Here is a 20,059-nt window from a genome sequence, read left to right as displayed (position 1 = left end):
TATATATTTATCATAAATATTTTTAGTGAATAAATTATAATTTAGGATTCTTATTATTCTAATATCCCTATTTCATTTTCATCGATGTCACATATTTTTTTCCATTATTTATATAGTTTTACATTATTAAATTAAATATTAAAATAATAATCACCTATTTTACCTTTTAAACTACCAAATATATTTTCTTTTTAAATACAGTCAAAGTTTGTAAATCCAAAATATCTACGTCCAAAATTTTAAAATCACAGTTAAAGCGAAAATCCTTATCAATCAAACTTTATGTCTACTAGCTAAGTCTAAATCAACTTCCATTTGATGGAGTTGGTGATTATCACGAGAGCCGGTCCTTGGACCAAACCGAAAAAACAGAAACTTCCGGGCGCATAATTGTAGTAGAATTTCGGCCACAAAATTTCCTTTAGTCTAGTGGTATAATCTGAAGGCTACAGGCTCTTATAGGCCAGCCTGGGTTCGAATCTTGTAAAAGAGGCCATTTTTTTATAAAATTGCTTCTGGTCTTGGATTTCCTAGGACCGGCTGTGCAGAGCCGGTCCTAGGATTTTAAAGGCTAGAAGCCGAAAATGAGAAAATGGCCGGAAAAAAATTATGTTGGGAGGGAGGTTCGAGCTCGGGTTGATTGGTCAGAGACAGAAGCTTTTTAACCACTACACTAGAGAGAACTTCTGGAAAAATATGGCCGGTTTTGTTAATATTAATGGGCGGCTGGAAGCTAGTGCTTCTTTTGCTTCTGTCTAGGGCCGTCTCTGCGGCTGTGATTATCATACTCTCAAATTTGTTAGCCTGTGCTTCGGTTTGTCTTGATCTTTCTTCGGGATTTCAAGATATATACTGATGCATTTCGACATGATTAGCTATACAGCTTAAGGTCATGGGTGCACTGGTTAATTTTGCTTCCATTTTAGCATTGGACCAATTGAATAAATTAATCAATTTGTAAAACCTTATCTTTCAGAAATGTACAAATAACTATCCAACCCTGAAAAAAATAGACTATCAGATTTTTTATAACAACTAAAAAGAGAGAGTATGCTAGAGATGGTTGAAAACAAAGGGAGATCATTATCAGAGGTGTAATAAAGTAATTACTAGATTTTGATCCGCGCTATACGCATAATTTTTTTTTATATTGACACTTTATGTTTTTATATTAATGATCTTTTAATAAACTTTGACGTAAAATTTAGGTTTTTGGCAAATCATATTATTTACAGGAATCTTAAACCATAGTTGGTAGTGCAAAGTATATAGTATAGTTTGACATTATATTTCAAAAACAATGCACGGCAAAATTTTCGACAATACAAAGTTTAGGTCATAACTGCATAAGATTAAAGTGAAATATATTTAGTGCATGATAGCATGTAACGATTTTTCTTTTTTTTTAGTTTTCATTACTAATACAGATTTTAATCTAATTCTACCAGATTGTAAACAATTTAAAACTTAGATTTAGAATTTAATATGTAATGTATATATATATATTAATACATATATTTAAAATTAATATAACAGTTACATATTTTCTTATAAAATAATACATAATTAATAGAATTTTTCCACCTGATATAGCAAAATTCACTTGTTTAGCTTCTTATGTGTTTCAGTCATATATCATCAATACTATTAAAACAGGAGCAATATTTATCGACTACTTTTTAGACTATAATAAAAGTTGTTGCAGTCTAACTATATTCAAATACCTTCCCTGTAAAAACGATTACACTAAATTATCTAACCATGTCGACTATAAAAACGATGACACTAAATTATCTAACCGTGTCCACCAATTATTAATCAGTTACATTATATATATAAACAAATCAGATACATTAAAATAATTACGAAAGACTTCCAGGTATATACACCCTAACCTAACAGGCTAACAACTTAAATATACCACTATTTTAGGAGATATTTTAGATGCACTAGGTCAATACCCGCGCTACGCTGCGGGGTTTTTCTTATATGTTAATTTTACTAAAATATTTAGTTTGATAACTATCATTTGTTTAAATTCAATGTTATTAACATTTTTTCTGTGAAAATAGTGATGAGTTGATTTCAATAGAGTTTGCTTTGTATTCAAAATTTTAGTAATTTTTTTAATTTTATATCTTAAGAATCTTTATATACTTGTAAATTTGGTTGTTTTTTGTGTAAGGAGTATTTTTGTAATATATATATATATTTCTTTTATGCATGATATTAGAGTTTGTTTTAGCAGAGCTTGTTCATAAAACTACACATCTGTGACATGGATGAGCATGGAAATATGTGGGGAGACCATATAATCTTTAACAATGTAACATGTAATTTTAACAATACATGAATTGTCCATAACGACATATCTGTGAGAACAAATTAATACACTCATTCAGCATTGGATTGATAAAGGAAAAAGAGTATACCTCTCATTTTATCAAATCCTTTAGCTAGATGATCCTTGAGGACTACCTCGTTCGTGGCACTTGTTGATTCTCCCTGCAACAACATCATATTTTTCACATAATAATGTTAGAATCTGAACTTAAAATTTTGAACTAATACTCCTAAAAGACTTGTTTGATAACAGTACATGGGTTAGTAACCTTAAACCAGTACATATATGTGACTATGTTACGAAAAAAACCCTCCTTAGAGTTTTGATATAACAAGTTCCTCCAATCAACCTGCAGGGAGATCAATAAACAGAATTAATTAGACAGGTATAAATAGCACAAACATGTAAAAACATTTCTAAGGAAAAGAAAGTTATGAACCTTCCTGAGCTTTCAGAAGATGTAAAGCATATAATAACAGATGCCGTAATCTTATGTCCCTACAAAAAGAAGAAAAGTAAACACCTTCATGATCAGCTTTGATTCCCACATTTTCATAATCAAGAAGAGTTCAAGCAGTAGGAGTTATTAAAAGCAGATGATTATATAAAAATAGTACAGACATTCCAATTCATTGAGATTAGAACAGTGATTGCCAAGTTTCTCGTCCGAGGACTTTCCTCTGTCAAAGCTTTATCTGCATTTTTGCTGTGAAACATTTTTTGTAACAGTTTAGAAACTTCTATAAACTGAAAGCTTATGATACACATGAGTCACGTTAGTTTGGGTTTGTTAGGGTCAACATTTTCTTGATAACCTTTAAAGACATGACTCGTTTCTTTGGACACTTGATCATCGTTGCTCCTTTTCCATTTTTACTTCTCTCACCTATCATCTACCAAGATTTTCTGCAGAGAGGCTCAATCACATAAATAAGCAACGTTTAAAATGAATAGTTAACGTGATTATTATTAGGACTCATCTATTTCAGACTCATCTGAGTAGCTATATCTCTTCTTGAAACCATATGAGATTACAGAGCTGTCTTCATATCTCTCTCCTTTGTATCCTCTTTCTCTGCACAAATTCTTTCAAAATCAACAAATCTTATATCTTGGCGTTTATGCATTTCCGATGCAAGATGGAAGGTTCGGAGAGTTTTAATTTCAGTTTTGTTGCATCATCAAGAGTGTGTGAGGAAGAGAGTTAATAATATTACTTGTATCCCGTTCTTCATGCATCAAATCAATGCACCTCCGGCTACGTTTGGTTTTAATAGGAATCTACATCGATAACCGGAGCATATCCACACTCTCGCAGGGATCATGACTTGATACCTCCATCAAATCAACATCATCCACAGCTGCCGCCATATATCACATCCGTCTGCTCAAACATTTCTGGACTCGGCCTTGTCGCAGATTCCTTGCCAGCGCTATTCCAAATCCATTATCTCCCTATCTATGTGTTCCACCTCTTTCTCCTCCGACGATTTCAATGGCGAATCAAGTGGATAAAGAGAAGTAACAACACTACCTCTTCGTGAACACCAACCATATTGGCCAAGAACTTGTTGTGGCTCTTAGGTACGACCTCCACCAGACCGGTTCGGCTCAGCATAAACAAAATTTTTGTTCGAGTCTGAAACCCAATCAAGCAAAAATTCTCAGCTCAAAAGCACTCAAGCGAACTATCATATTTGCTGCATTCTCAATACCGTATTCAGAAGAATATGATGTCTAGTGGCGAAGTGCTGGTCAAGAAACTTCTCCTCGTTGAAACTCTTCCTGCAGTAACCGCACTTCCACTCGTATACATCCACGTGGACCTTATGTTGTTCTTGATCCCTGTACAGATCGTTATCAGGATGGAGCCTGCACGTGCTTTGAATCTGGTATCTCTCCCGTTCCACAAACGGCATTAAATACTGCAAAGAAATAAATCAAAAATCATTACAAAACCTCAACAGAGTACGGAGAAAGAATCTGTAACTTACATCTTGTATAATCTGCCAAGCTGCTTTACTTCTCTCTGGAACAATGTATCTCTGGAGCATCAACACCTTCCTTACCGGATCTAAGTTAGTTCCACGACAAAAAGAGAACCAATACAATTCAGATATACTTATGTTTTGTCTGAACTAAAAATCAATAGATAGAGCTGTCACCTTCCCTGGGTCTAACTCCAAAACTCGCCGTATCGATCTCATCAAAAGCCAGCTTCGACGAGAAACGAAACCCAGACTCGGTCTTGACAAGATGTCAGAGAGAGCAGAAAGGAGACGATTGTTACGTTCCAAAACCCTAATTGATTCGAGTGAAGTCAATCGAAACTGATGGAAGGAGAAGATGAAGATTGGTATGCGAGAAGAAGCTAAAGGAGACGATGAAGATTGTTCTGCGGTGGTTGAAAGAGGTAGAGAGGGGAGATGGAAGAAGCTTTCTGATTTGTTGACGGCGATAACGTCGAGAGAGGAAAAGAGCTTAGAAAGGTGAGGTGGAGAAACAAAATGCTGTGAGTGGTGTTTCTAGTTTTTTCATTTATTGACATGGCACTCTCATATTGATTTTAAAATCTGATGTGTCAACATATGGAGAGAACCTTGCTTCATTACTGTGTGGATTTATTTATGCTATCTAAATCTACCATATGTTCTTTTTGTAATATGTCTCAACTTTACTCCTCCCTTTTATTTACTCGTGTTATGAAAGCATAGAGTATGTGACTACGTTTTTAGACTTAACAATTAGGTTTAGTTGACAAAAACTGAGATTACAAACCAAAAGAGAAGAATTTTGGAATAAAACTAATTACGATTTTTTTTCCATATAGAAGATCTAAACTTATCAAACAAGAAGGATTTTCAAAATTTAAATTTAGTTGGCAAAAATCGGATATATAAGTTTTTTTTTTTTATTGTCGGGTATATTATGCTATTAGAAACTATGAAAAAACATTACATAGATGATATTACAGCTGACCATTCTACTGCTCTATGAGATCTATTCCTGACGGTATTTCTTGCGCCATGCTGAAGATCCCCTGTAAAACTTGTCTCCAATATTCTGCATAATTCGCATTCTCCGAGAATTGAAACCCAGACCTCCTGGTGTAGAAATTGCGTCGCCTGGAATTCGAACCCCAGACCTGGATGTAGAAGCCTTTAAACCTTGACCACTAGGCCACGGTGCTTCTACAATCGGATATATAAGTTACGTATCATATGATTATAGGAAGCTATAAACTTTATAAAAAAGAAAATTTACAAAATATATTTGCATACTGTTAACAAAGATTTTCAGAATGCCAAAAAAATCAGAAAATATATTTATGTAATTACAAAACTACGGGTCTTAGATTTTATGCTTGAGAATATTCTGAAAATATTGATCTTACCATGTATATCAAGAACAAACTTATCTCTACATTTAATATTACCTACATATATACACTTCACCAACTAGGCAACTTAGACCAAAAACAATTCCAGTCAAATGCAATTTACCAATATTATTGATGACATGAAAAAATCACTAACCTCGGAAACTTAAAACCAATGTTTTGAAAAATGATCTGGATACTGAACCGGATGAATGTTTGGGTCAATGGGTCACCGGGTTTACCGCCGTTGAACCGCGGGTTAATAAATAAATTTATTTTATTATATTGAGACTAAAATTAAATATTTTCTATTTTTTTATAAAAAATAAAATAATAGTTTGTATATGTATATATTTTATGTTTTTAAAAAATTATAAAGTACTTAACTTTAGTTTCTATATTTTATTTTTATTTTACATATAAAATAACAAAAATAGTTTAGATTATTTCTAAGAAAATGTAACAAGTTCAGATTTATTTATGACATCTAACAAGAAAAATATCAAAACCTAAAAATTCATAAAATTTATATGTCTAATGTGAATAATAAAACTAAACTATAACATGTAAAACATAGTAAACAAGATTTATGATAGACAAAATAATCAAAAAAGAAAAAGGAGATACAATGTCGGCAGAGGTCAGCGGAGGAGGCGACAATAAATCTGAAACCTAAATTTTTAACTAAATTTTTAAAATACAAAACAGATTTTTAAAACATAATTAAAACTAAAAAAATATAAGTAAAAGTTATTTTGTGGTTCAACCAGTAGTTTAACCAGTAACCAGGTTCTGGGTTTAAGCATTTTTACAGGTTTTTAAATATTGGCTTTTTCACAAAATCCAAACCGAATTTATCTTGGTTCACCAGATTTACCGGTTCAACCACGGATTTGAGTCGAGTTTCAAAACACTGCTTAAAACCTTTCAAGTCTACCTAGCAAATCCAAGTGAAAATATATTCAGAGGTTTACAGTGAAGGTATCATCATATCAAATTCCACTTTGCGAAGACATTGAAGAGGCACATGATACAAAATGAAAAAAAATAATCTCGCACTTCAAACTAAATAACTAATCTATTATATTTGAAACCTAATGAATTCAGTTTACATTAATATTACATTAGTAACATATCAGTTAAAATACTATAAATATGCCTTAAAATTAAAAACAATTGCCTTAAAATTGTATTGTTAACTTTTATAAAATTGAAGCATCATTATGATCTGGTGGATACATGAATAAATATTAAAATATTAAAAATATGATAATTTAAGTCAAATCGGATTACATATCAAGTCACTTATCGGTTCAACCGGATCCCGGGTTTTAGCAGTTTTTTAAAGGTTTATAGAATTTTAAATAACGAGTTTATCTTGAAAACTAAACCAGACTACATATCGGATCACCATATGCCGGTTTAACTGGAGATCTGAGTCGAGTTTCAAAACACTGAATAAAATGTTTTAATTGTAACATTTAAATGTAGATAAACAATCAAAAATACAAATTTATAATAAAAAAATTGTTTTGTTTCGGAACTAATCCCGCGCTTTGAAAGCGCGAGTCAAAATCTAGTTTATACTATTAAAAGAGAAACGTTCTGAAAAAATCTACTTACAAAAAGTTATTGGACCTATTAACTAGAATTTATTTAGATACAATATTTAATCTCTGAAGATAACATATCCTAAATAATATACAATTAGTTATAAATGTAACAAATCGTTTAGGCTCATGTACCTACATTTTAGGAAAGGTCAGTTAATTGCAACATTTACACAACTGTATATTCTTCAATAAAATCTTCGAAGGTTGGCCAAGAAAAAAACGAATCATTTGATAAATTTTGTCTAAGGTGCAACTCACATATAAGTCAAAGTAACAAATTCAGTTTAATATTTTTCAGCCATTATATACTAAAATATAATTATTTTAGTCTCAAAGCCATAATAAGAGCATAACATATTTATTAATAAGATCATATTCAATGATATTTTATACAAAAATAACCATTTAAATACAGTCCAAAATGGATATATTTAAAAAAATAGTTTATCACCCAACGTTAAAGTTGTTATGTAGTAACATTATGCACTATATCATATACTCAATAATGGATCTATTATAATATTTAGAAATTATTTATCAAAATGAATTAACTTATATCATATACCGTGCCATCATACTTTTCTTTGTGCATTACCATTTTATATATGTAGTTTTAAATACTTCAAAAGCAAATTTGATAAAGAAGTGCAAACAATATATTTAAAAATTTGTTCAAAAATATATGTTATAAAAAAATTTATGATAAAAAATTGTTATCTAAGATAAATTTAAAATTTTAATAACCATACAAATCTATACTATTAAATTAGTCAAAAATCTATCAAGTATATCTTATGTTTTACTAATTTAACAAATATAACTTATAAAATTCACAAAAGAATATAATAAAAAGAATAGACATGGGCATTTAATTCAATCAAGCATGTATCGGTTCCTTGCGGGTCCAGATCGTTTGGATCTAAGTAAGAATTTTTAAAAAATTTGTTTTGGATTCGGATCGTTTCTTTTTGGTCACGAACCATTTCGGGTATATGATTCAAACACATGTTAATTTTTGGGTATATAACAAATTCATATTGGTTCAAGTATTTAAAATACAAAAAGACTAAAATTCTGAAAACCAAAAATATATAAAACACGAAAACTCAAAAAAAATACTCCATAAATATTCAAATATCCAAAAAACCTGAAATGTTTTTAAAAATTTGATATTTTACATAAAACCCAAAGCAATAACAAAAAAAACTTAAACACGAAACTTAAAAAAAAATTGTCTGTAATACCAAAAACTTATCCAAAATAACTAAATATACAATTCAAGTATTTTGAATACCTGATCCACTGTCGGATATATCCAGACTAAAACAGAGGCCCGTGGATCCAGAAAATATACCCACTGGATAATTTGTCCTAGATCCGAACCCAGATTGAACTTATATTTTTGAGTGATTCAGTTTTTCGGGTTATGGTAAAGTATCTATGCCTACAAAAGAGTTACATAAGAGTATACATACAAATTTCAAATAAACTAATTCAAAAATTATAAAATTTTAAGGAATTCTCTTATATAATATAATATAACTTTGTAACATAATATATAACTTTTATTTATAATTAAAAAACTCGCGCTTTTGAAGCGCAAATCAAAATCTAGTAATATATTATATAAGTACACAATAGACTGAAAATTTCCGGCAGTCAAGTTTTAGTTTATAACTTCATAAGACTGAAGTGAAATATGTTTAGTCCAGGATAGCGGATATTTTAAAAAAATTCAATGAAACTTAATTTTCATTACTAATACAATGCTACATAAATTTGTCTAAGTATGTGGATGTCACATTTTCATAATTTTTATAAACTGTTAATAGCTAAGTTTTATATGGTCAGTTTTATTTTTGGGCAGAATTTTGGGAGAATGTTTATAAAATGTGATAATGCATATAACTTAACTATACTACAGAAAATCAATTATGAAAGTTGTTACCAAAGCATATCCACATTTTAATTAATTTTTTTGGGTAGTATACGTTTTTCTAAATATGCATGTCAGATAGTAAATCACAAATTAAATATTGAACGTCACAAACGATTAATGGTGAACTGGTGATTGTTATTGGTTTCGTTCCACGACAGGAATTGTCTTGGTTTGGCATGTAATCAGTTATATTTAGTATTAATAAAATTTTGAAATAGGCTTAAAAGTTAAATATTACACTTGGCTAGCAGATTAAGCGTAGGAATATAACACTAAATTAATATATTATTATCTGGTTTTGTAAATGTTTGGATAATTGATGAATATTCCCTGCTGGTTAATTTTTATTATTATATTAGGAGTAAAATGATTAAACAGGATATATAATGTAACAGAATTATAAGGGATCTTTAATTTTCTTAGTGAGATGTGTATATGTCCAAACTTTAATAATAAGATAGTTTTAAGTAGTTAAAAATGTAGTACTCTATTAAAATTCGTCATTTGAGTCATGGTGAAAATGGTCGTTTTGGGTCTTTCAGGTGTGAACTAGACCATTTAGCTGTGGGAAATAATGATGAATCTAAGATACGTTGTATTTCCGAGAAAAGGACATCACATATACTATCCTAATAACCTATCATTTAAGAAGGGAGACAACTATAGAAATAAGATAAGTTAGAAAGAAGTTCGAATATAGAAAATATTTTACTTTTACGAATATTGCCAGATATATACCACAAGCTTCCCATGCCGCTTCTAATTTTATATAGTGTAAATACTCAAAGATTCTTTACATTTAATTCTTGTTTTTCTTTAATCTTTGGACGGTTTACCAACATTTAAGAATAGAATAGTATAGTTAGTTATAGTTAGTTATATACTTATATGTAGAGATGGCAAACAGGATTACCTGTCCTGTTCCGTCCTGTTGTGCAGCGATTATCAGTTCGAACGGGTCTATGGGTGTCGTCCATTTGGTCCACTGTCCGGTTAGGGCATGGCCAGTCCCGCCCTGTAATTAACATAGGCTTTTGTGTACCGGCCCGTTGAACACAATATAACTTTATTCCCTGCAAAAACAAGTCACAACATCAGTAATTCTTCTTAGCATGTGATTTCATTCAAACTATGCTCATCTTGTCCTAAATAGAAGTGAAATTTTGCAGCAAAAATATATACATAAGCTGAGTTTGGAACCATATACCTCCTCAAGGTTTTTGAATTCCATGATTTTCTCTATCAGGTTGAGCAATGATTTCCTATAAAAGTAATCAAAATAATGCAAGTGACTATTATCAAAAAGACAAATCTGCAAGTATACCTCAAACTCAGCAATCACCACAAAATATAGTCAAAACGTAAGGGCCGTGTCCCCAAAACTCATACTTAAACCTCAACAACACTCTATTGAATCCAAAACCTCATTTATTTCATTAGATCCACTGTTTTACATAAGCTTAGAATTAGCAAAAATGAGAAACACGAAGAAATAGTCTTTGAATTCATAATAACTTAAAGAAAACCAAACCCAAAAAATGACACCACCAGATTTATACTCCTCGACCTCCTTGTTCATACCTGCAAAAGAAAGGAATAAGTATTGGGATTATTCAGTGAAAGTAAGTTCTAGGAACTTACTAACTCATATCAGGACAAGCAAACATTCAACACAGTCACAAACTAATAAGGACTAGCATGCGACAAACAACAATCAATCTAGACCTCTAGGACCTACCGCATGTCCCCGGGGAGAGCCATTACGAACCCCCTTCACTGCGAGTTCCTACGGGCGCCCCAACCGGGCTATGATCCGTAGCATCCTATGTGATTATCCGATTGGCTAAATCAGGTTCCTGACCGTTCTCCGGTCCCATAATCACTTATGCCTAGACTCGGCATGACTCGATCCTACAAGCACCACATTTTCCGTCCACATATCCCCACACGACCGCACCTTTTCTCGGAATTTTTTTTGTCAACAATCCAGAGAATTTTATATTTAGTTTTTTTTATTGTGATTAAATAAACAAATAAAATAGTTTTTTCTCATTACTCTGTGTTTACTAGCTAACTGCCAGTTGGAGTAATCAAGTTAAAATATATTTCCTCTATTTTAAATAGAAAATATATACTTTCCCTCATGTTTTGGTATGTGAAAGATACACTTTTTACATCAATTAAAAAAGCTTTTCTGTTTTTTATTCTGAAGTTTTACGGATAACATGAACATGATCGATACAATAATGACATCATTACAAATATCTTAAAAAGCGAATCATCTGGCAAACCAATTTCTACCAGATTTGGCCTCTCGTCTCATTGTGTTTCTCCTTTTGTGGCAACTAATTTGTTCAGATCTTAATTAGCGGTTCTCCTTATTGTGCCGATCCCTATATTAACTAGATTAGTGGTCCTTTGAATTGTTGCATTTCAATTCTTCTGCTTCATATTTCTTTTATAACTTCTGTAAAAATCTTGAAAATTAGTAATGATATCTTAACATTTTTACCAAAATTACAACATTTTACAATTTTGACGTTGATAAGTAATAGGAAAATCTTCCAAAAATGTTAAAATGAGTTTTTTTTTAACAAAATTGACAAAAAAATATTTCATGAAAGGTAAAGATCATTTCATCCTTATTCTATAAATATATAAAAAAAATCTTAAAATAAATGATAAAATGAAAATTATTTTATTTTATTTTCAAAAGAATTTTTTTTTCTAATTTGAAACTTTACAAGGTTTTTTCTTTTTAAAATTTTTATTTTCAAATCCAATATATGTTTTTTTAATATTTTAAATTATAAACTCAATCCCCAAATATTATACTTCATCTCTAGAGGCTAGCTGCTCTGTGAATGGTAAAACAGATGACCACCATATTTTTAATGCTTCTGATAAAAATTAAATATGATAGTGTAGTTAGGGCTCGGACGGATCCGGATATCCGGAAAATTTGAGATATCCGAATCCGGATTCGTCGGATCTACGGATTTAGTATCCGCATCCGGATTCGGGGCTTCTGAATATCCGGAATTCGGGTATCCGTCTATATATCGTATTATTTGCGGATAACCGAATTTGAATCCAGATTCGTAAAAATAAATAACTAAACAAAATAAAAAATTTAAAAATATGAAATCTAAAATAATACATAAATTAAATATTTATACAAGATTTATAAATATAATATTATAAATAATATTATAAAACTAGTTTTATGAATAAATATTAGTATATAAAATATAATTTTTAATAAAAGTATAATCTTACCATTCAAATATAAACTTTAAATCTATAACAGCTAACTCTATAGGTATAAGTATTTTTTAATCTATTTAAAAAAAATCATATAGCTATATTTCCTTTACAAGAGTCAATCAGACAGACCAATGGTTATCAACTTTGATAGACATCTACGAAACCGCACGTGACTCTAGCATAGACTCCAAAACTCGTGTAGAAACGACAAGCCAGCGGTAAGAAAACTATATATGTTTTTTTTTTCTGCTCGGTCGTGGAAACCCGATTATACCCTTTAAGAAAAAGAGGAGAGTGTGTGTGTGTGAGAATCTTGATTGATCGAATGCTTCTTTGGGAGAGAAGAAATCCATCTTCTTGATCTGATTTGATTGCACATGTTAATCACTGAGTGTCTGAGAGGATAGGATGAAGGGTGGTGGTGATGATGTCGGAGATTCGTCAGGGCCTTTGGATTGGAGATTCTCTCAGGTTTTCGGTGAACGCAGCGCTGGTGAAGAAGTTCAAGAAGGTATTCTCTTTTTAAGCTCTCTCTCCCTTGGATCTCTTGAGATTAGGGTTCGACTCTGTTGCCTGTAGATCTATTAGGCTTCTTGGCTTGCAAGGCTTTTGATTTGTAGCTTTTGTCTGATTGTTTAGTTAAAATGTCTTTAAGAATCATGCATTAGAGCTGTAATGATGTTTTATCTATAAATCCTTCCACTGCAGTTGATATAATATCAGCGATTGAGTTTGATAAATCGGGTGACCATCTAGCTACTGGGGACCGTGGAGGGCGTGTTGTTCTGTTCGAGAGGACAGATTCCAAAAATGTATGCTCTTTACTATTATGCAAAAAGATGAGATTGTTATGTTTTCCTCATGTTGTGATGCTATTCACAGGCCAGTGGAGGTAGAAAGGATCTCGAAGGAACAGACTATCCAGTGAGACACCCGGAGTTTCGTTATAAAACTGAGTTTCAAAGTCATGAACCTGAGGTTAACTCTTTTTTACTTTCTTTGCTCCATCCCTACAACATAAGAGTTATATTACCTTTTGTTTTGGCTTTTTCATGATCTGAAAAAAAACTTTGTCTACCAGTTTGATTACCTCAAGAGTTTGGAGATAGAGGAGAAAATCAACAAAATTAGATGGTCACAAGCAGCGAACGGTGCTCTTTTTCTCCTTTCAACGAATGATAAAACCATCAAGTTTTGGAAGGTGAGATGTTGTCACAGATGTTGGTTGGACTTCATATCATACATGCTGAATGTAATGGTTATATATGGATATACGTTAGATAAATCTGAGAGGTGTTGTTCTATGATTATATCTTTTAGATTCTGTTTTTGAATTACCTTTTTGTGCTGAATATCTAAACAGGTTCAAGAGAAGAAGATCAAGAAAATTTGTGACATTAATACGGATTCTTCAACAACTCTAGGAAATGGAAGTGTCCCAACCTCTACTAATTCAAAAGCTACAGATTCATGCCTCACTAACGGAGGATCACATGACAACTATTTAAGTAATGACTACTCATTTCCGCCAGGTGGCATCCCATCGCTGCAGTTACCTGCGGTAGAGTTGACTCTGGACTACTTTTTTGTTCTTGTGGTTTGGCTAGAACTTCAACCTGAATGATGATGTCTAAGCAATTACAACTTACAGGTGACAACAAGCCATGAGACTAGCCCTGTGGCTAGATGTAGAAGAGTGTACACTCATGCTCATGATTATCATATCAATTCAATCTCAAACAATAGGTAAGGAGGTGCTACGTCCATTTTGTTACATAGTTACTTTCCTTCCCTCTTATTTGCACTGATGATCATGTTCTTTCCGTTCATTTGGTCACATAGTTGCTTTCCTTCCTCTTATTTGCATTGACCATGTTCTTTCTCTTGGTGATTTTGCTATACCAAATTTCAAGTGACGGCGAGACATTTATTTCTGCTGATGATTTGCGGATTAATCTCTGGAACCTGGAGATAAGCAATCAAAGTTTTAACATTGTTGACGTCAAGCCTGCTAATATGGAAGACCTAACCGGTAAGCTGCCATTTTTTCTCTCTCTCTTTTGAAATGGGATTTATCAAACTTGGTTACTAGAGCTGCAATGTTGGTTGCAGAGGTTATCACATCAGCGGAGTTTCATCCTACTCATTGCAATACCTTAGCGTATAGCAGTTCCAAAGGTTCAATTCGCCTGATTGATCTGCGACAATCAGCTTTATGTGACTCACATTCCAAATTGTAAGTGTCTTGAGACTGTTATACCTTCATAGTTACAACATCACAGGTATAACTAACATTGCTTGTTTTTTTATTTTGTTAGGTTTGAGGACACAGCGACACCAGCTTCTAGATCATTCTTCACGGAGATAATTGCTTCAGTTTCAGACATCAAATTTGCGAAAGGAGGAAGATACATACTTAGCCGTGACTATATGACGCTTAAGGTCCGTCCATATGTTAATCTTGGTATTGGTTATGTGTCATGCGCTTTACTGAATCCATGGTTATGTTTGTACATGTCAGTTATGGGACATCAACATGGACTCGGGTCCAGTATCAACGTTCCAGGTTCACGAACATTTAAGACCAAAGGTCAGACTCCTGTACTGTTGATATATAGTTGCATCAGCAGACTAAAACTGATGACTATCTTTTATGTGACCCATCTCCAGCTCTGTGATTTATATGAAAATGATTCCATCTTCGATAAGTTCGAGTGTTGTCTTAGTGGGGACGGGTTGCGAGTAGCTACCGGTTCTTATAGGTATGTTTGTAACCCCCACATCGTTTTTTATGAATATATTTTTGTTGTATTTAAAATAAATAAATAAACTTTGTTTCCAGCAATCTCTTCCGTGTGTTTGGTGTTTCCCCGGGAAGTACTGAAACTACAACCTTGGAAGCAAGCAGAAACCCAATGAGGTAATAGTCAACATGAATCTTCCTTGTCTCTCATTTTTTTTATTAATCAAAGTGTTGGAACTTACAGGAGACAAGTCACAACACCAGCGAGGCCATCAAGACCATCGTTAAGCAGTATAACACGCGTGGTTAGAAGAGGTCAGTGAGTTTTATTTATCCCTCTGTCTTTTAGCATATATAGAGAGAGAGGTAAATGAATAGTTTTCGAAATTTGGGGAAACAGGAGCGGAGAGTCCTGCAAATGGCGATGGGAATGGTAATAATTCTTTTGACCATACAACCAAGTTGCTGCATCTCGCATGGCATCCAACAGAGAACTCCATAGCTTGCGCTGCGGCCAACAGTTTGTACATGTACTATGCTTGAAGAGAAAAAAAAAGAAAACATTACTCAAAATGGAGAAAGAAGCTTTCGCTACTTGTGAAACTGAATGATCAGAGATGACAACAACATCATCATCAGCATCTTCATATCACAACTTAAGCTCCTTTTATATGCTCTTTCTCTCCTCTCTTTTGTTTGTATCATGTTCGACTCTCTTTTCTTTTTAATTGAGGAAATGGCTGGACATAGCAAATATCAGTGGTAATGATTTTCTTTTTTTCATTAGACATGAGCTAAAGCTAGTCCGCCATTTTTCTCTTAATTTTTTTTTTTTACTTGTGTTCTGTCTGGATTAAGTTAAACATGTTGGAAATATAGTTTAGAAAGGGCTAGAGAGAGAGAGTGTTTTTTCTCTGACCTTTCTCTAGAAGTCTTTCACCATCGATATTTCCAGTTCTGGCCGGCGGTTCCGGCTCTCTTTGCCGCCGCCGGTCCGGTCATCGTTTTAGGAGTTTTTTTTTCTGTTTTCTTTTTCTTTTTTAGTTTTACGGCCATGCATCTACAGATCTGGTGGTGGTCCGTCGTCGGTTTGCCGGGAAACGGTGGTTTCTGCTCCGTAATTCGCCGGTGTTTGATTCTGGGGCCGTGCCGTTTCCGTCTTCGGTATTGGTCGCCGGCTTCTGCTTCTCACGGATGTGTTCGAGCTGAGAGTTGGGTGATTTGCGATGGTGTTTGGTGGCTGATTTTGGAGGAGTTATCGGCGGTGCCGATGGAGGCTCTCTGAAGATCGAGCCCTTGAAGATTGACGCCGAACCCTATCCCTCTAATATTGTTGTTGGAGGTGGTTTCGGTGTCCTTTGTTCGTGTCCCGGTGATTCCGGTGGTTCTCTATAGTTTGGTTCAGCTTCGATCTCTGATTGGGATAGAGCCGGTGTCTTTCAATTCCGGCGAAAGTGTGGTTGTGATCCCGGCGGCGAGCTCTAGCCGTGTGAGACGACGAAGCGTCAGTGTCCGACACGCGTCTTTTCGGTGGTTGTGGAGTCAACACGTGGAGATGGGTGCTGCGGGAAAACGGCGTGTTTGTTGGGTCTCGTTTTTTTTAGTGGGCTTAGAACCGTGATGTTTGTGGACTTTTCGTTTTGCTTTTGTTGTCGTGTTTGGACCTTGTTTGGGCCTCTGTAACATATTTCTTTTTAAATAATATTCAGATGGCAAAAAAAAAAAAGTTAAACATGTTGGACAAGAACCAGAAGAAGGGGAATCCGATTAGAAGAAAAATCGTGATTGTAGTTTTCCTCTCACATGACTTGTTGTGAGAGTTGTTTATTTTGGAAATACTATTGCAACTATTTTGAGATTAAAATTTAATATTATCATATATATATATATATGCATTTTTTTGTCCATATGCATGTTTTATTTATTACTTTTTTGGTAAAACCATCTTCTCGTTTGTAGTTTACTGACACCAAAAACTTGAAATTGAAACCTATTATTTTCACCATATTATTGCTTCTTTTAAAACAAGTGTTGATACATTCCTATAAACAGATAATCAAAAGATAACAGAGTTTAAAAGGTATTTTATAGTAGTGTTCACATAATTATTATATAAGATTTGATGAAGATGATCATGTTTACACGAAATAATTCAGTGATCTCAATGCATAAGAAAATTCACTAAATATATATATTTTTTTAAACCATAATATTATCATACTTACATGTGAAACAGTTCAAAGATTGAATCATGTGGAAGATAGTTTCTACCAGCTTAACTACTAAACTATTCTAAAGTATTTTATTACTTTAATTTATTTATCATAAAAAGCACATAATTAATTAAAGGCTCTTCAAATCGACTAACAACGAGGATATTTACCGTTAAAAAATAAACAAAAACGTTATTGATCATACTTTGATATCTTCAAGCAAAACTCCTTTTTTTTCATGTACGTAACTCGATAAAATTCGAAATAATAACTGAATTTAGCTACTAATTAACATGTGTCTTCAGATCACTCTCCAGCATATGACTTTGGTTGTAAATATTCGAAAGGGCCACGTTTGATCTAAGCCGTCCATGCGTCAAGCCGCAGCCACAAATCGTAGCCGTAGAAACGACGGGATGATGGGGGCATCAAGAAGGAAGGAAGTGGAGTGTTTGTCCCACGTGTTGGGGAAACAGAACACACGAACAGCCAAATGGTCAGCTCTTACGGCAGCTTAACGCTACGACAATATCCTTAATCTGTTTCCTCGACACACGGACGGCTTTGATTCATTATTCTAAAAAATGTATAATCAACGGCTGCGATTCGACTTTTGAGTGAAATGATCTCTTTCGAGTGCACGTACTTGCTTCACAAGAACGCAAACTACCTATTTGTATCCTGATTCCTGAGCCAGAGTGGGTTTTACAAATCATGGCAGTAGTAAATGATGGACACGTTTTTTTCTCAGTCTAAGCTCATCATAATAATATTAAATGGTACTCACTTTTGATTTACTGCTGACTAGATTAGTTTTTTACTTCTAATTTTATTTTGTTCAAAGAAAATTACTTCTAATCCCCTAGACTATATTTGAAAAGTGATTTTGCCACGTGTTTTCTCTACAATCGTTTTCACAAAAAAAATTGTGACGTGGCTATTAAGATTGATGACATGTCATATGGTTAAATATGACATCCCCTAGACTATATTTGAAAAGTGATTTTGCCACGTGTTTTCTCTACAATCGTTTTCACAAAAAAAATTGTGACGTGGCTATTAAGATTGATGACATGTCATATGGTTAAATATGACATGGACAAGTACATTTAATAATGATATATTTTTTGGAAATCTTTTAAAAAGCAATAACTCATATATTATATGAGTCTGTGTTGTTGATGACGAAAAAAACATTTAATATTGATTTATATTTTTGGTAAACTTTGTATAATATGGTAATAACTCATAAATCATCACTAAAATAAATATATTCAAATCTGACATTTTGAATTTCGAAATATTATATAATTTTACTTATATAATTATAAAATTTTTATTACCTAAAAGTTTCTAAATTTTTGAATTAAAAAAAAAAAATCATAATATCATTAGTTTCTTTTAGATATCTACAAATTATATAAATATTATTTAGTTTTAATTTTTGATAACTATACAATTTTATATGATTTTTAGTAATTTTGTACAAGTTGATTTAATACATTTAACCAAATGAAATAAATAACTTTTTTATCTAAGATTTTAACTTTATATATATACATATATATTCTTAAATATAATTTAAAATAAAAAAATATTTTCTCTTAATTTTATGCTTAATTAGTGATATTTATATTAATTATTGGCCAAAATAATAAAATATATAATATTAATAAATTACATTTTAAAATATAAAATATAAATTTTTAAAAATTCATCACTACACATGGTGTAGGAAAACACCTAGATTAATAATTGTGACATGACTACTAAAATTGTTGACATGTCTTATAGATTAATACGACATGGACAATTATATTTAATGTTAATTTATATTTTTGATATATACTTTTTAAAATATGGTAATAACTCATATATTACATTTATTATCGATTTATATTTTTGGACTTTTTAAAAATATGATAATAACTCATACATCATTAAAATAAATATATTTCAATTATGGTATTTTAAATTTCGAAAATATCATTTAAATTAAAAATATTTCAAAAATATATACATATTTTTATAAAATTATAAAAATTAAATCATAAAATCAAATTAAATCGTAAAATCATTAGTTTCTTATATATATCTACAGATTTTATAAATATTGTTTAATTTTAATTTTTGATAATTATGCAATTTCACATATTTATTTAATATATTTAACTAAAATAAATATATAGAAATCTACATAAAATTATAATTTTAAATATATACATGCACGTTCTTAAATATAATTCAAAATAAACAAAATTGTTTTTATCTTAGTTTTAATGTTCAGTTAAATCAAATTTATATTAAATATTGATAATAAAAAAGAAAATTTATAATATTAATAAAAAATTAAATATAATTTATATTTATCTATTAAAAATATTTTAAAATTCTTTTACTGCACATGATGCAGGAAAACACCTAATTTTATTTATATTTTATAGCAAAACGAATTTAAGATGCAATGTACTTGTAAGGACTGTGCATGGATGAGAAAACTCATTGGACAATGGGCGGCAGAGAACAACAGTTTTTGTTGTGTTTTGTTTGACGTCTTCTTG

General features: G+C 31.9%; 2 protein-coding genes and 1 long non-coding RNA gene across 3 annotated transcripts; 1 reads left to right on the top strand and 2 right to left on the bottom strand.

Moving 5' to 3' along the window:
- Positions 1–3,836: 3,836 nt before the first annotated feature.
- On the bottom strand, positions 3,837–4,845 carry LOC130501724 (uncharacterized). Its single transcript, XM_056996555.1, has 3 exons — positions 4,510–4,845; positions 4,060–4,418; positions 3,837–3,983 (listed from the first exon to the last, which is right to left on the bottom strand). Exons 2-3 carry the CDS (start codon positions 4,261–4,263, stop codon positions 3,837–3,839), a joined length of 351 nt encoding a protein of 116 aa, XP_056852535.1. The 5' UTR covers positions 4,264–4,418; positions 4,510–4,845.
- Positions 4,846–9,573: 4,728 nt separating this feature from the next.
- On the bottom strand, positions 9,574–11,257 carry LOC130501723 (uncharacterized). The gene is made up of 3 exons (XR_008939859.1): positions 11,014–11,257; positions 10,483–10,856; positions 9,574–10,348 (listed from the first exon to the last, which is right to left on the bottom strand). It is a non-coding gene; the product is annotated as an uncharacterized LOC130501723 (long non-coding RNA).
- A 1,532-nt stretch (positions 11,258–12,789) lies between these two features.
- On the top strand, positions 12,790–15,849 carry LOC108830491 (serine/threonine protein phosphatase 2A 55 kDa regulatory subunit B alpha isoform). Its single transcript, XM_018604082.2, has 14 exons — positions 12,790–13,053; positions 13,251–13,354; positions 13,425–13,520; positions 13,624–13,743; positions 13,906–14,103; positions 14,194–14,288; positions 14,456–14,574; positions 14,655–14,778; positions 14,861–14,984; positions 15,064–15,132; positions 15,213–15,304; positions 15,385–15,462; positions 15,530–15,600; positions 15,686–15,849. The coding sequence occupies exons 1-14, from the start codon at positions 12,951–12,953 to the stop codon at positions 15,826–15,828; spliced, it is 1,536 nt and encodes a 511-aa protein (XP_018459584.2). The 5' UTR covers positions 12,790–12,950; the 3' UTR covers positions 15,829–15,849.
- The last annotated feature ends 4,210 nt before the right edge of the window (positions 15,850–20,059 follow it).

The sequence above is a fragment of the Raphanus sativus genome, unplaced genomic scaffold (genome assembly GCF_000801105.2).
Source record: "Raphanus sativus cultivar WK10039 unplaced genomic scaffold, ASM80110v3 Scaffold0265, whole genome shotgun sequence".
NCBI lineage: Eukaryota > Viridiplantae > Streptophyta > Magnoliopsida > Brassicales > Brassicaceae > Raphanus > Raphanus sativus.
Note: the sequence above shows the minus strand (reverse complement) of the source record. Positions and strands in the feature narration are given on the sequence as shown.